The sequence below is a fragment of the Sinocyclocheilus anshuiensis genome, unplaced genomic scaffold (genome assembly GCF_001515605.1).
Source record: "Sinocyclocheilus anshuiensis isolate Anshui unplaced genomic scaffold, SAMN03320099.WGS_v1.1 scaffold137, whole genome shotgun sequence".
In the NCBI taxonomy this organism is placed as follows: Eukaryota; Metazoa; Chordata; class Actinopteri; order Cypriniformes; family Cyprinidae; genus Sinocyclocheilus; species Sinocyclocheilus anshuiensis.
Window position 1 is genome coordinate 94,901 of NW_015537932.1, and position 17,133 is coordinate 112,033.

Consider the following 17,133-nt stretch of genomic DNA (forward strand, 5'->3'; position numbering starts at 1 on the left):
TGTGTGGAGCACTGGCTGCTGTCAGACTCCTTGTGCATACAAAAATCTTACTGGATTATTACAATTAATGGCAAAACAAATTTTATTCGCACTCATGCTCCTAAATACATTTTCCAGTTCGCACACATCTATTTTTAGTCACAAATGCAAGTGAAATGCTTGCACTGTCGAGTCCTGTAAAGGAATGTTTGGAAATGTAAACTGTTATTTACATAATTATTAATTATTATTATTGTCCTCACTTTGGATAAACGCATCTGATAAATGTCTAAATGTAAATGTAATGTAAATGTTATTTCCTACTGACAAACTAAAGCAAAAGATAGAAATACTTGGCTTAAAACCATCTTTTGTTGATGAAAATACTAATGGCCTAAGACTTTTGCACAGTACTGTATATATGGGTGGTCCATGTTTATGTGTAGATATATGAAGTTACTAATGCTTTGACAGTGTAAAGCTTATTTTTTAGCATTTCAGTAAAGTTGACTATACAGGTGCATCTCAATAAATTAGAATGTCGTGGAAAAGTTCATTTATTTCAGTAATTCAGCAGCTAGAGACAAACAGACAGCACAATAGATAGATAGATAGATAGATGCAAAGATGGATGGATTGATGCATGAATGGATAGACAGATGAATGATGGGATAGAGTACAAAGCACATCAACCTTTTTAACCATAGTTTCCACCACATCATATTTTAGATGTATTTTGTCATTAGATAGATAGATAGATAGATAGATAGATGCATGAAAGGGTAGATCTATGGATGTAAAGATGGATGGATGGATGAATGAATGATAGATGGATAGATGCAGAGATGGATGGATAAATGGATAGATAGATGCATGGATGGATAGATAGATGTGTGAATTGATGGATGGAGAGAGTACAAAGCACATCGACCATTTTAACCATAGTTTCTTTCCACCACAACTGGCTATTTTAGATGTATTTTGTCGATAGATGTATGGATAGATGCATGAATGAATAGATGGATGGATGATAGATGGATAGATATATGGATGTAAAGATGGATGGATGAGTAGATAGATGATAGATACATGAATGGATGGATGCAGAAATTAATGGATGGACGGATAATGAATAGATGGAATAGATTTTAACCATAGTTTCCACCACATCTGGATGTTTTTTTAATGTATTTTGTCATTAGTTGACTAACTTGACTTGTAATAATTACTTCTGATCGATTGTGATCTTTCATGTTAAAAATCTAACAAACTTTTGAAGACACATTTGTTGTTGTGTGATGAAGATTATTGCAGTATTACTTTTATTGGAATGCATGATTTAAAGCTAGTTAAATGGTCACCATCAGTTAGTGGGTGAGATTGTTAATCTGACCATATCTGTCATGTGATTTGAGTTGAGAAGTCAAGTAATCTTGACGGGTTGCTTCTGTCTCTACACTACAAGTCTAATGTGTGCGGTTCTTTATTATTACTGTTTCTAACATATTTTAGAATACTAGTAAAGTCATCAAAACTATGAAATAACACAAAACGAGAATTAGTGTATAGTGACTACAAATGTTCAGCGCTAATGCCAGTCTTCATCACTCCATCTTCCAGAGAGCAGATCCCCCATTCCTTCAGGACACAATAGCAGCAGTGCTGCAGATGCACTTGTGAAAAACTCTAAACTGTCTGCCGCAGCACCTGAGTTTGTCCCGGGCAATTATGCATCGTTCCAGGTGAGTCTATGTGGCTCCTTTTTAACACTGTGTGAATTTACCGTGGTATTAGTCTAATGTTCTCTCTTTTTAGGATGACGTGTATTCCGATGGATCTGAAGATTACTACCCTGAGACCTCACTGGCTGATTTCGTTCAGGATTTCGTAAGCCATCTGAACTCGTCTCCGGGGTCCTTCGAGTCAGAAATCGATTACATCACGGATATGCTGAACAGCTGCGTCACTACAGAGGAGATTCTGCAGGAGCTGGTAGAGCTCATCTACGTACAGGTGCATTTGTAATGAGTTTCTGATAATGGATCTGTGTGGTAACCTGTCAAAATGCAACGAGAACGTCCTGTTTAAAGGAATAGTTCACCAGTCATTATTTACTCACCCTCAAGTTTTGTCTTTTTTTGTCTTTTTGTTTTTTATTCACAATTGATTCACACTTGATTCTTTTCACTTATTACTGCAATTATGATTATTACACAGCTCTCTGGAATACAGTCTAATAACTAAGATAAATGAATAATTTACTACATAAATATGTCAATATTTTATATCCATCTGATCCTGTATTTATTTATAGCCGTCTAATAAACTATGCAATGTACAGTCCATATATTTATTATTATTTATTTTTTAGTAGTATTATGTATACATACTACTATATTATTTATGAATTCCTTAAGTGGACACACACAAATCTCAATAATCCGAAAAATAAATAATGACACAGAAAGCTAAATTCTAATCATAAATTGTGGCTTTAAGTTTTGCATGCTCATTGTCTTGCAAAAGCATGCATGTAACCTGAGATGGCATCTGTAACACCTTGAGTATTATTATATTAAAAAGTATATTTTGTAATTGGTGAATTACTGGTTAATTTTCAAATCATGCATCAGTGCTGTATTGAATTTTGAACCAAATAGCAGAACTGAAATTTGCAAAATACTACTATGGTACTATTTTTAATCTGTGTACTGGTCAAAACATAATGCATTTAGCAGTTGTTATTAAGATGAATGCAATGAAAACCATCCCACATTTGTTTTCCACAGTCCACGTCTATCCCTAACTTCGCCTACACGGGTGCTCGGCTCTGTAACCATCTGTCTTATCACATCCGTCTCAGTCCAGTCAGCGGTAACTTCAGACAGCTGCTGCTGCAGAGGTAAATTTCAGGTTTAGCAACGTGACGCCCAAGTACCCATTTCTGGGTGTTTCATAAAAGTGGCTTGACATTTGGTTCTTAAAGTCAACAGTTTCTTCCCTTTTCCTTCTAAGCCTTTACTTTCAGTTTCGTTTAGTCTCATTTTTGTTAGTTTTGTTTATCCTCAAAACTCCATTTTGTGTGTCTGTGTAGGTGTCAAAACCAGTTTGAGCAGAGGGAGCAGGCCGTGAGAGGAGATCCAGAGACCCAGAAAAGGTTTCACTATTATGTGCTGTTTCTGGGGGAGCTTTACCTTAACCTGGAGGTCAGTACACAACCAATGCTTTTCACTTATCACAATATCTATCTATCTATCTATCTATCTATCTATCTATGTCTTTTATTTTATATTTACTTCAATTAACAAAAATATTTTTATTTGATTTTTTTTTTATTTTAGTGAATTTGTAATAACACTGGTATAGCCAGTAAAGCTAGTCAACCAATCATCATTACAAAATAAACCCTTGACCTGTAGCTTGACCTGCTACATCTGAGCAAATTATGTAATGCTAAAGCCTAAACCAATTAAAACACTTAAAGGGTTAGTTAACATTAAAAAAAAAAATTAGCCCATGAATTACTCACCCTCAAGGCATCCTAGGTGTATATGACTTTCTTCTTTCAGACGAATCCAGTCGGAGTTATATTAAAAATTGTCTTTTTATCTTCCAAGCTGTTTAATTCCACTCAGCGGGTGTTACAGTTGATCAGTCCAAAAGAAGTGAAATAAAGCGCATCCATCCATAATAAAAAGTGTCTCACACGGATCCGGGGGGTGAACAAAGGCCTCCTGTAGCAAATCGATGAGTTTTTGTAAGAAAAATATATATATTCAAAACATAATTATCACTTTAATCTAGCTTGCGGCAACAGTTGTACACGGAAGCAGCTCTGGGAGGATGATGTAAGATGTCTCGTGAAAACCAACGTTTGTTTACAGGATCAAAGGAAGCAAAGTTTCCTTACTTTAGCAAAGGAAAACCAGTCTCCACCTGGCTTATTTCGAAATCCTCCGACATTCTTCTTTACAAATCCTCGATTTGTACTTCTGTTTCGTGACTGTTGTTTTGTTTTGATCTCTCCGCTGCGTTTCCGCATTCATCACTTCTGAGCGGCGCATGCGCAAAGCCAACCTCATACGTCATTCCCCCGGAACTGCTTCCGTTTACAACAGTGAGCGCAAGCTAGATTAAATTGATTATTACGTTTTAAATATAGATATTTTTCTCACAAAAACGCATCGATTCGCTACAGGAGGCCTTTGTTCACCCCACGGAGCCGTGTGAGGCACCTTTTATTATGGATGGATGCGCTTTATTTAAATTCTTTTGGACTGATGCACTGCAACACCCGCTGAGTGCCATTAAACAGCTTGGAAGATCAAAGACAATTTTTAATATAACTCCGATTCGTCTGAAAGAAGAAAGTCATATACACCTAGGATGCCTTGAGGGTGAGTAATTCATGGGCTTATTTTCATTTTTGGGTGAATTAATTAATATTGTCTTTAATGTTGTCAACAGCATCTATCCAAAGTTATATAGAGTTATTTTTGGATATATATTTGGAGGGCTAATTTTCATTTTTGGGTGAACTAACCCTTTAATATCAACTCCTTTGCATAACGTAGTATATAAATCCTGACATTTGTATCTGCTTGAATTCATATGTCAGATTTTGTAATGTTTACGTTATAGTTACATGTTGAATTATTTGTTTTTTTTTCCAGATTTGTAGCTGATTATTCAACTGTAGCTGTACTGTATATTTTTATTCTGTAAGCAAAAGTATGAACGACTACAATTTTAGATTTCAGTTCTTTAATGTCTTTCAGATAAAAAGTAGAAAGGACACACCCGGGCGAGCTAACGTCTTACTGGGAGCGCTAAAGGAACTTTTGAACACATTATTCTCTCACCCAGATGACCCCAACCTAATGTGTGCTGTCAAATTACTCAAGGTTTGCTGTGTTCCACTTTGAATACATTGAAGCTGCACTAAATGGTACTGTTTCAGAGCAAATGCACTGTTTAATAGTCTGTAGGAGTTATCGGGTAACCTCAGGACTCAACTTAAGACTAATGTAAACAAAGATTTTGAAATTTAATTCAAAGAACTGAAATGAGATAATCAATTAATCTGCAGATAATAATGCAGTACTATACTGTTGGTGTTGACTAGCATTGTTTTACTGTACTGATTCGACAAGCTGAGCGGTTCCATTCTGGATGACACATGGAAGGAGAAAGGCCAGTCAGACATGGATGAGATAATCAAGAAGATTGAAGACGTTTTGCTGGATGTCAAATGCAGCCGGTGAGCGAGTCAGGCAACAATAGATTGTTTTTGGAAATCTTTAGCTTGCAGTATATCAACGGAATTGTAGTTCACTAAAACTAAAACCATAAAAAACATGTTTGTTGCTTGACTAAAACAGAAGTTAAATAAAATATTTATTTATTTATGCATGCATGCATGCCAAAGACAGCATTCCTCATTTTAGTTTCGTTTAACTTGATGTACTAAAATAACTCAAATTAGAACTGACATAAAAATAAAGAAAAACTGTATAGACATAAAAAAAGCAAAAAATGCAACAAAATTACTAAAAATATGAAATGAAAACAGAAAATAAGAACAAAAACTCATTTAAAAATATTAATAAAAACTATAAAACACTGTAAGAAAAAGGTTTACTGGCAGAAAATTACCAGTACATTTTCCATTTAATTTATGGACATTTCCTTCAACCATAAGACACAACACAATGCAATGCATGATGCAAAATATTGGTAAGACACCTGTGAAAAAAATAAGTATGGAAAATTTCTTCATTTTAACACAGTACATTGGGCTGTATTTTACAGACTTTTCTGAGAGTGCAGTGACACTAAAACAACACTGGTATATATATGTATGTAGTATTGAGGTTTATGAGCATCACTGTCTGCACTCCTATTGCTTATTATCGTACATTTACATAAAGTTGAGTTGCATTGCCAACAGTTGTTGTTGCTAATGATGCTGGAAATCGCCAACTTCCATTTGTTTTGTTTCTGAATGTCACTGTCAGTGTGAACAGCTCTTAGATTGCTGAAAGCAGTACAATTGCATTATTGATGTTTACAGTATCTGTTTTTATTGATGTTTACTGTATGTGTGCGTTTGTAGAGATGTCAAGCAGATGCTGTTGAAACTGGTGGAGTTACAGTCCAGTAACTGGGGTCGAGTTCACACAGCAAATGTGTCCAGTGATGCTACACCAGACAATGACCCCAACTACTTTATGGTGCGTAATGGCTAAGAAATCAAATGCATTCATTGAGGTTTTGGAGTAAAATATGTAATCTGTGACAGCATTCATATTTTGTCGCCTCTCTTAGGGTGTGTTCACACTTGTAGTTCGGTTTGTTTGGTTCATTTGATCTGGACCAAAAAGGAAAATGATACATTTGGTCCTGGTCCGCTTAGCGTTCACATTGGCATTTTTGACAGTGAACCTAAAGACACCGAACTTAAAGGCATTGTGATACATTCACAACCTGATTGGTCGGCTTGAATGGCGTATATATCGTGAACACACCTAATGCCGTCTGCTGGACTAAGCGTGCTCATTCTTGCATGTACGCTACATATAATTTTATTTCAAACTCACAAGGAGCTCATAAAAGGCACTTTAACTCATTGTTGCTCCACGTTTGCCCTCTGCTAATTTTGTTTTGGTTACACCGTGTCTCAAATCATGTCGCATAGCGTCGCATCTTGTCATTACTTCCTGTTTTTGGTTCGTTTATAAGTATTTGGTCCGTGTTGCGTTCATATTTCATTCGAACCGCACCAAAGTTTGTTTGGAAGCAGACCGAGACCCATCTTTTTAGCGATCTCCGTCCGCTTGTTTGGTACGCACACTTGTCATTACTTCCTGTTTTTGGTTCGTTTATAAGTATTTGGTCCATGTTGTGTTCATATTTCATTCGAACCGCACCAGAATTCGTTTGGAAGCGGACCGAGACCCATCTTTTTAGCGGTCTCGGTCCGCTTGTTTGGTGCGCACCAGGTTTCGGATGGCAGCGTTCACACTTACTCAAACGAACCGCAGTAACAGAGCAATCGCACCAGAGTTCGTTTTAATCGAACCAAACATGACAAGTGTGAACACACCCTTAATGTGTTTCTGTCATGGTTTTGCTCCCCAGAATGAACCAACCTTCTACACAGCGGATGGGACGCCTTTTACAGCAGCAGATCCTGGTGAGCATCGGCAGCGGCTTTAGTCTGCTGTGACCCATCTACAGACTTACTCATGTTTTATTAAGTGGGTGAATGTCGCAAAACCGTGTTCGAGTTCAAAATCAAAAGAAAATCAGAAATTACATTTTGAGGGAAAAAAAGAAAGCCTGTTTTAGGAGTATTAAGACTTGCATTACTTCATTTATTTTCATAAAATTAAGTATGTTTTAATTAAGTAATGTTTTATTTTTTATTCCCCATTCTCATTACCATAACATGTCAGAACATTTTTTTAAATTATTTTTATATTTATATTTAAATTTATTTTTATATTATTAATTTTTTATATATTGATAATTACTGTATTTACTACTAATCTACTATTTTGCTTATCAGTACTGTTTTTTTCCCCCACCACAGAATACTCCGACAAATATCAGGAGATTCTAGACAGAGAAGACTACTTCCCTGATGCATATGAAGAGAATGGAAATGATTTGTAAGTAGATATTTGTAAATTTGTGTGCAGAATATCAAAAGTCTTGTTTGCTTGCACAACTGAGATACTATATCGTTTTTTAATTAATATTTTGAATTAGTTTTTTTTTAAGTTTTAATTTTGTTGTTGTTTTTTGTAATTTTTATTCGTTTTAGTTTTTTAAATTATAGCTATATAGTTTTCATAAATTTTTTGTTTAGTTTTAGTTATTTTAGAACGTCAACTAAATGAAAAGTGTTGCTTTGGCAACTATCTGAAATAAGTTTAGTTTTTAATTTATATTTGATTTTATTTCAGTTCAAATGCTTTTTTATGGTTTTAGTTTTAGTTGACTCTAATACCCCTCTGCTCGAACTCCAGTAATTGTCCTCCTCACAATGATGCTGGGGGGAGTCAAAGAGCACATTTTAATGAAGTCAGCAGTCTAGGGAGAGAGGGGGGCTTAGCTATTCAGCATAGTCTTCAGCCCATTGGATAGGCCATGAGCAGTTAACAAAGACCAGCCAACAGGGGGAGTCAGTAATTCATGTGATGAGTTTTAAAATAACTTTTTCTATTTAATACAATACACATTATGACAGGAAAAAAAATAGTTGAAATAAGGCACTTATAATGAAGGAATGCATGAACATAATTAGAAATTCATAGTCTCACAGTATAGTAATACACTGTTAAGGCCGTTTCACACTGAGCGCAATGCGAAAAAGCGAGGCGAATCGCCGACGAACGTTGCTTTCACACCGAGCACGAAATGATTGATCGCCTTCTGCTAATTCACACCTGCACGCTAGGTGGTGCCGACCACCAATGCATTTTTACTCAGATATTTATCTCATATATGGATTTAACATCATCCACTGCTCAATATACAGCATTAAATATAGCTAAAGTTTGGTTCTACGCCAGAAACACAAACTATCTATAATGCTTACAAGAAAACATCTTAAAATATAAGTACAATTAGCATCAAGCCACATTTGAAAATTAATGATTATTGTTTTCGCTTAAAACCGACTATAAACCATCATCGAGTGCTTGTAATAACTTCTGATTGTGATCTGTAGTTGATTTTGATTCTATAATAGGCAGACATGCACTCTTTGTAGGCTATGTTTAATAACGCCACACTGCTTATTGTCATAAACATCCTTTATTGTTATAAAATTACCATGAGCTGCATACAAAACACATACAGAAAATATATCGTCATAATCATATGTCTATTTGCTTTCATATTTCATATGTAGAAAAAATGCACGTTTCACTCGTTTTTTTTTAAACACGGAGCAGTGTTTAGAGCAGTGTTTCTCAACCAGGGACCTCTAGTGGTCCTTGACGTAAGGCCAGGGGGTCCGAATAAAGTATGAATTTTTGTATAAATTTTGTATATTTTGACATGACATGTTCCCATGAAAGAAAAATCCAATATAGCTGATGATATGGCCAAATACTGGACAAGTCAACTAACTTAAATTATACTTGACTGCATTTGGTCCTCACATGATTGGACGGCCCGTTTCATCGTGGAGCGATGGGGAAAAAATCGACACACAGGAAATAAAAAAAAATCCTCGCTTTTTCACACCGCGAATGATCGCGCCTGGTGTGAATATCCCCATAGGTACCTATTGTTTCAATTCAAAAGCGTCATCGCGCCGAATTTTTACTTTGTGTGAAAAGCCCTTTATATTGATGATTTTAGACAGATTTAATAGATACAGATTTAAAGAAAAGTTAATGTAAATATATAAGCTATTGCTTACTTTATTTACTTATTTACTTATTACTTTTTTTTCAGTAACATTTTCATGTATTTAAAAGAAGATCTCTTATGCTCACCAAGGCTGCATTTATTTGATTAAAATACAGTAAAAACATATTTGGAAGTATTATTACTATTTTAAAGTAAGAAAAGCAGCCATGACCAGTTTAATGCATCCTTGCTCGATAAAAGTACTTTCTGTGTTCAATACAAGATGACAGAAAATATATTTTTTAAATATTTATTAAACAAAATTACACGGGTAAGTGCGACTTTTTGTCACAATTCAGATTTCATTCTTGCAATTCTGATATATACCTGCAATTCTCATTTTTTTTTTTTTTTTTTTTTTTTTTTTTTTTTTTTTTTTTTTTTTTTTTTTTTTTTTTTTTTTTTTTTTTTTACTCTTTTCTCACAATTCTGTTTGTTTTTTTTTCTTTCCACCACGGCATAAAAAAGCAATTGACTTTTTATCTTACAATACTGACTTTTTTTCTCAGAATTCTAAGTTTATATTTATAATTTTGAGTTGATCTTTCACAATTTTGACTTTTTTCCCACACAATTGCAAGAAAATTCAAAATGGTGAGATATACAGGTGCATCTCAATAAATTAGAATGTCGTGGAAAAGTTCATTTATTTCAGTTATTCAACTCAAATTGTGAAACTCATGTATTAAATAAATTCAATGCATATGCATACAGACTGAAGTAGTTTAAGTCTTTGGTTCTTTTAATTGTGATGATTTTGGCTCACATTTAACAAAAACCCACCAATTATAAATGAACTTTTCCACGACATTCTAATTTATTGAGATGCACCTGTATACTCAGAATGTCAAGGAAAAAAGTCAGAATTGTGAGATAAAAAGTCACATTTTTTATTTATTTATTTATTTTAATTGTGTGTTGGAAACAAGCTTCCATATACTTACGAAGGAATGCTTCTGTGTTGCAGTTTCTGCGGTGATGAAGACGAAATGGATCCGGAGATCGAGGAGGCATTTGAGAGGTTTTGCATGGAGTCGGACGCAAGAGGAAAGAAATAAGCGACTGCGAGATGCTCATTTTAACGCCACACCCGACCAGCTGGAATGTTTCAGAGTGGGCGGAACCAAGAACGTTTTGGTTGATTTTCGTTTAATTTCTCAACAAGCACTTCTTGGCTACAATGCCACTGGATTTAATGGCTGGGATTACTGTTTAGGTGTAATGCAGCATAATTGGCAAGTCCGTCAGGCCATCATGTTGCCATTGGTTTGGCATTTGGGGTGTGAGGTTTATTTTATGCGTGTTCTGATTTGTCAAAAATCCCCAAAAAAGTTTGCAGTGAGATTTTAATATGAGCCGAAGAGTAGCATCATCAAGTGTACGTGTGGTTTGTTTGCAAACTAACTGCTCAATATCCAACTAAATATACGAGAAACTGAGTTTTGTGGTTTACTCCTCAAGGCTTTGCCATGTAGAGTTGAAGAGCACAGGGAGAAACACAAAAACATTTAAAAAAAAATGTACTTTCTCAGATTCTCCTCACACCTTTTTAGAGTATTATTTTCAATTTATGCACATTTTTGAGGAAAAAAGGAACCTTGACTTTATAATCTGTTTGGTTTTTCGAATGCAGGAATAAAGTTTCTTCATATGTTAAGTGTGTCAAACGCTCAGAACAGATTTGGGAGTTTACACCGATTCATCCTCCACTGTGATTTACAGAACTTTTCTCATCACCAACATCTCATGGATCCCGTATAAAGGAATGTTTATTTTACTATAGTTGTAAATATTATTTACTGCATTGTTTGCCCGCAATAAATCTTTATAAAAACACTGTCTCTTTGCGTTTCACAGGAATCCAAGTGACCTGCGGTGTTTGTTGACACTGTTCTGTAATCTGGTAACCCTTTCAAGCATAGCGTCCCCTGTTGACCAGTGAACTTAAAGCCTGTTTTAGGTCAGTGTAATATAAAATTAACCATGACCTTAATTCTATGGCTTTTGAAAAACTGACAAAAACTGAAAAAAATTGACAAAATTAAATTGGGATTTAAGAAGTTAAAAAAACTTTAAATTTATCAGTGATACCATATAGACAGTTCAGTATTGTTCTAATACAACTGACATATGCAACGAGATTTATAAAAGGTTGAATATCATGAATATCCAGGTCATATTCCACCCCCGAATAATATAAAAGACCAAGCAAATCATATTTGGCATAAAGTAAAAATAAAAAATATTTATATAGGCTTCATGTTATTTATAAATGTGCATATGTGCTAATACTGACGTAATTTTATTTTATTATATATGAAATAAAAAAATTAATTATATTTCTTCGTGAGATGAACTCAAAAAATAATCTAAATCAAATCTTGATCCGTGTTCATATTACTTCGGCTTGCCAGAGTTGAATCTTAACAGCAAGGGGGCGATGACTGAGCGCACAGATTTATGAGTAATTACAGTAGAAGAAGTGATTCATCCAATCAGCGCCATTCTCTTCATCAACCGCGACAATTTGCACCATGGCAACTAGTGACGGGAAGTCCGAGTCAAGTCTGCAAATCGGTTCTTTTGAACAGTCCTTTCAAAGAAACGAATCACCTGGTCCCTGACATCCCAACGTTTTCATCTAGATACACGTATTGTTTATTAAGTGTTTTTTTTTTTCTTTTCTGATTACATTTAATTAATACAGGCGTTCATGATAATTTTGTGTCCCAGTTCAGTTTGATTCAGTTCGTGTGTTGCTAGAGTCGGTTCTCGCATCGTTTTTGCGAGTCGGATCTTTTGAATCAATCGATTGTAAACACGATTGATTCAAAAGATCCGACTCGCAAAAACGAACCTTTCACGAATCGGACTACTCTAGCAACAACGATTCGACGCGACTGTGGACTTTGTTTGTGCTGCTTCAGTGATTTTAGTGTTTACGTTTAGACTGTGGCAGTGTGTAATTGGTTTGAGTTCTCTATTTAATTGTCTCGTGTTAAGTGAGTCATGTGTTCGGTCAGCTTTATGGTAATGTGTGTGGATGAGTCTGTGGATGTGTTTTACTCAGACGGGCGTAGACTGCAGCTCTCTCCCTGCGGATCTGAATTCATGATGGAGAAACACATGTCACCCTCTGCACACCCGCTACAGCCCAGAGAGAGAGTCAGACAGAGAACAAGATTCGCCATCAGCGAGTATAAAGTATATACAACACCTTTTCATCCCCATAAATATATCAATACTGTGTCATTTGTACTGCAAAACTTGTATCTGCATTGCAATTTCATGGAACATATCTTACATTTCTGTCTACCTGTATATTTGTGTGTCTGTCTGTCTGTCTATCTATCTATCTATCTATCTATCTATCTATCTATCTATCTGTCTGTCTGTCTGTCTGTCTGTCCATTTATACCACAATTATCTATCTATCTATCTGTCTGTCTGTCTTTCTGTCTGTCCATTTATACCACAATTGTCTGTCTGTCTGTCTATCTGTCTGTCTGTCCGTCTGTCCATTTATACCACAATTATCTATCTCTCTATCTGTCTGTCTGTCTGTCTGTCTGTCTGTCCGTCTGTCCATTTATACCACAATTATCTATCTCTCTATCTGTCTGTCTGTCTGTCTGTCTGTCTGTCCGTCTGTCCATTTATACCACAATTATCTATCTCTCTATCTGTCTGTCTGTCTGTCTGTCTGTCTGTCCGTCTGTCCATTTATACCACAATTATCTATCTCTCTATCTGTCTGTCTGTCTGTCTGTCTGTCTGTCCGTCTGTCCATTTATACCACAATTATCTATCTCTCTATCTGTCTGTCTGTCTGTCTGTCTGTCTGTCCGTCTGTCCATTTATACCACAATTATCTATCTCTCTATCTGTCTGTCTGTCTGTCTGTCTGTCTGTCCGTCTGTCCATTTATACCACAATTATCTATCTCTCTATCTGTCTGTCTGTCTGTCTGTCTGTCTGTCCGTCTGTCCATTTATACCACAATTATCTATCTCTCTATCTGTCTGTCTGTCTGTCTGTCTGTCTGTCCGTCTGTCCATTTATACCACAATTATCTATCTCTCTATCTGTCTGTCTGTCTGTCTGTCTGTCTGTCCGTCTGTCCATTTATACCACAATTATCTATCTCTCTATCTGTCTGTCTGTCTGTCTGTCTGTCTGTCCGTCTGTCCATTTATACCACAATTATCTATCTCTCTATCTGTCTGTCTGTCTGTCTGTCTGTCTGTCCGTCTGTCCATTTATACCACAATTATCTATCTCTCTATCTGTCTGTCTGTCTGTCTGTCTGTCTGTCCGTCTGTCCATTTATACCACAATTATCTATCTCTCTATCTGTCTGTCTGTCTGTCTGTCTGTCTGTCCGTCTGTCCATTTATACCACAATTATCTATCTCTCTATCTGTCTGTCTGTCTGTCTGTCTGTCTGTCCGTCTGTCCATTTATACCACAATTATCTATCTCTCTATCTGTCTGTCTGTCTGTCTGTCTGTCTGTCCGTCTGTCCATTTATACCACAATTATCTATCTCTCTATCTGTCTGTCTGTCTGTCTGTCTGTCTGTCCGTCTGTCCATTTATACCACAATTATCTATCTCTCTATCTGTCTGTCTGTCTGTCTGTCTGTCTGTCCGTCTGTCCATTTATACCACAATTATCTATCTCTCTATCTGTCTGTCTGTCTGTCTGTCTGTCTGTCCGTCTGTCCATTTATACCACAATTATCTATCTCTCTATCTGTCTGTCTGTCTGTCTGTCTGTCTGTCCGTCTGTCCATTTATACCACAATTATCTATCTCTCTATCTGTCTGTCTGTCTGTCTGTCTGTCTGTCCGTCTGTCCATTTATACCACAATTATCTATCTCTCTATCTGTCTGTCTGTCTGTCTGTCTGTCTGTCCATTTATACCACAATTATCTATCTATCTATCTATCTGCCTATCTGTCTGTCTGTCCGTCCGTCCGTCCATTTATACCACAATTATCTATCTGTCTGTCTGTCTGTCCATTTATACCACAATTATCTATCTGTCTATCTATCTATCTATCTATCATCAGTCTCTAACCATATATCTGTCTGTCTGTCTAGAATAGTTTACTGCTGTAAATATGGGTGCACAGTATAAAAATACATTTATTTTCTCTCTTGTTTAGACACTGGTACAGAATGCTTTGACGTTCAGAAACAAGTATGCAACTCATCCATATTTGCCCGAGGAGCTCATAACTGTGGAATTCAATAAGGTAACAAGGTTAGACTGTCTTAAAGCTGTAGTAAGGTTTGCTTTTTTATTACTGAAATCATGTAAATCCCGCTTAATTTCTAATTTCTGCTTATTTGCTTAACCAAATGCTGATTTGCAGCCGTCCACCATTGCCATAGCTGAGGTGGAGTGGCCCGGGTCTGACTCCTGCACCACTGGGCCGCATGGAGAGATCACAGTCTGCTCTGTAGTTGGACATGCCAAACTCATCCTTTCCTCTTCTGGAGAAGAGTTCACAGTGGAGTTTATCTGTCGGTCCAGCCAAAATGAAGTAGAGTCACAGTATCTGCAAGGGCACCAACACAAAAGTACATGTTCATTAAGTAGCTTGTTTTCAAAATCTGCCACGGTTAAGGGTTTAAACCTCTCTGAAGCCTCAGCGGGTGCTCAGATGGACCATCTAGGGTCAGTCGTAAAAGCCCCCAATACGGAAAGACTGGAATCAACAAGTTCGAAGTCTGGGAAGGTGGACGCGTACACCAGAGTGATCCAGCAGTATTCCCGAGCACTTTACCCACAGATGTGGAGCTATCCTCTGTCATTAGCATTCAAGCATTGGGAATCACAAAAAATTAAAATAAATACTGTCAGTGGTCAAGATGGAAAGGGTTTAACAGAGGGAGAAGGTAGACAAACATCTCAAACAGGGCTGAAAACTCAGCTTCCCAAACCTTTGCCTCTAAAATGTCCCTCTCCTCATCAGCACAGGTGAGGAACGCCAAACAAACACAAAATACATTCTCATGTCATCTCTTTCTCTTTGCCTTTATCTGGATGAATCACACACACACACACACACACACACACACATAGAAAAACTACAGTTATAATCAGTACTCTGTGTTTGATGGTGCCAGTATGACCATACTCAAAGTACATTAATGTGATGTTCAGATGGCGATATGACGCTGTGAATCCTGATTTGCTGGAACAGGAAGAGGAAGTCACAGCTGAGGTGGTGAAAGTGGTCTGGTGTAAAGGCATCATATACCGGTGAGTGCTGATTCATTTCATGTTCATAAATTAGCACCACTACCCATTGCATCATCTTAAATACCATTAATAGGCTAATAACTGTTTTAAGTCAAAGATAAGTGGGTAAAAATACGTTTTAGCACATTAAGAAAATTTTCTAGTCAAAAAAAAAAAGAAAAAAAGGAATAAGTAATTTGGAACCCATTTTTAAGGATCAAATAAGGCCTCTGAGAATCTAATAATATCTGACTGGAATTATGAGCATGAAAAAACCCTGACATATAGGAATGTAACTGAATAAGAAAAATATATTGTAAAAAATATTATATTATATTATATTATACAGGGCTCGCAAAATTTCAAAATCCCTGGTAGCCCTTCGGGCAGGCATTCTTCAGATTTTGGTAGCCCAAAAATAGGCCTGGGCGATAAAATGGTATCGATATTTATCGACGGTACACCTTCATCGATAACCATATAAAAAATGTTCGATATAGTGCATGATATAGGCACGTGTTATGAGTGACACGGACAGCACACACAAACACGAACACATGCTGAATTGAGTGCTGTGCCTGCCTGTGATGAGGAGATTGTGAATAAAAATGAATATTAGTTTAATTTAAAATAAACATTTGCATTTGAATGCAAAAATGGTACAATCAAATGTTAGGAGTGTGTCAGGGAGCGTCATCAGTGGTGCGCGAGATGCGGTGATGATGTAAGTGACGTTGCATTTTAATGTTTTGTTAGTCTAGCCCACCGAACGCGGGCTATGTGTGTCAAACAAATACAGTCTGTTTGGGACCTAACACTGATGATGATTTCATGTTTTTTTTTGTTTTTATCTCCTTCAGTATAGTAGATGGAGTGATACCGATGGTAGAGATCTCACCTGGTGATGGTTCAGTCATCAGATCTAATGGAGTTCTAGCCAATTACTTCACACATCACAAAGCTGGAGCTGCTCACAGAGATGTATGACATGCATATTTGGACTGAAAAGGTTGAGTGTATACATTTACTGCATGATTCAGAAGATGAGTTGATTTCTGTGTGTTCTCAGGCGGTGGAGTGTGTGTATTACCTGTGTGGTCTCCCACCTGATGTGCCAGGTCAGCTGTATTCTGTCCAGTCTGTTGTCACACGGGCCAGCAGGTGAGATGAGAGGTTTACAAGCATACAGCTCACGTCAAAAACCAAAATCAAACAACTGTAGACAGGATTCACAGGATAGCTGATGTCAAGCTATTCCTAAAACATTGAGTATCCCATCTGTTTATAAAGGGGCAGGAGTATCATCCACCATCAAGTGAACATCAACCTTGAGCCAATGATTCACTAAATGAATTTATAGAGTTCAGTCACTAGGGGGTGATAATGACACCCAAATTGTCGCTCTGCAAAATATTAAAGGGGTCCTATTATGCTCTTTTACAAAGTCTTGATTTTGTTTTGGGGGTGTACTAGA

General features: G+C 36.6%; 2 protein-coding genes across 3 annotated transcripts in view; both read left to right on the forward strand.

The window, feature by feature from the left end:
• LOC107658232 (polyadenylate-binding protein-interacting protein 1-like) overlaps window positions 1-10,914 on the forward strand; it is a 14,519-nt gene extending 3,605 nt beyond the window's left edge. Inside the window, exons 2-11 of the mRNA XM_016446699.1 lie at window positions 1,600-1,721; window positions 1,795-1,992; window positions 2,769-2,881; window positions 3,074-3,185; window positions 4,758-4,883; window positions 5,133-5,239; window positions 6,095-6,212; window positions 7,120-7,174; window positions 7,574-7,652; window positions 10,373-10,914. Of these exons, the coding sequence (XP_016302185.1) occupies window positions 1,600-1,721; window positions 1,795-1,992; window positions 2,769-2,881; window positions 3,074-3,185; window positions 4,758-4,883; window positions 5,133-5,239; window positions 6,095-6,212; window positions 7,120-7,174; window positions 7,574-7,652; window positions 10,373-10,463 (1,121 nt within the window). The 3' untranslated portion in view covers window positions 10,464-10,914. The remainder of the gene's footprint in view (window positions 1-1,599; window positions 1,722-1,794; window positions 1,993-2,768; window positions 2,882-3,073; window positions 3,186-4,757; window positions 4,884-5,132; window positions 5,240-6,094; window positions 6,213-7,119; window positions 7,175-7,573; window positions 7,653-10,372) is intronic.
• A 1,358-nt stretch (window positions 10,915-12,272) lies between these two features.
• cunh5orf34 (chromosome unknown C5orf34 homolog) overlaps window positions 12,273-17,133 on the forward strand; it is a 12,082-nt gene continuing 7,221 nt past the window's right edge. For both annotated transcript variants that reach the window (XM_016446680.1, XM_016446688.1), the window contains exons 1-6: window positions 12,273-12,609; window positions 14,578-14,667; window positions 14,788-15,395; window positions 15,582-15,680; window positions 16,520-16,640; window positions 16,729-16,820. In XM_016446680.1, the coding sequence (XP_016302166.1) occupies window positions 12,415-12,609; window positions 14,578-14,667; window positions 14,788-15,395; window positions 15,582-15,680; window positions 16,520-16,640; window positions 16,729-16,820 (1,205 nt within the window). In that variant the 5' untranslated portion in view covers window positions 12,273-12,414. The remainder of the gene's footprint in view (window positions 12,610-14,577; window positions 14,668-14,787; window positions 15,396-15,581; window positions 15,681-16,519; window positions 16,641-16,728; window positions 16,821-17,133) is intronic.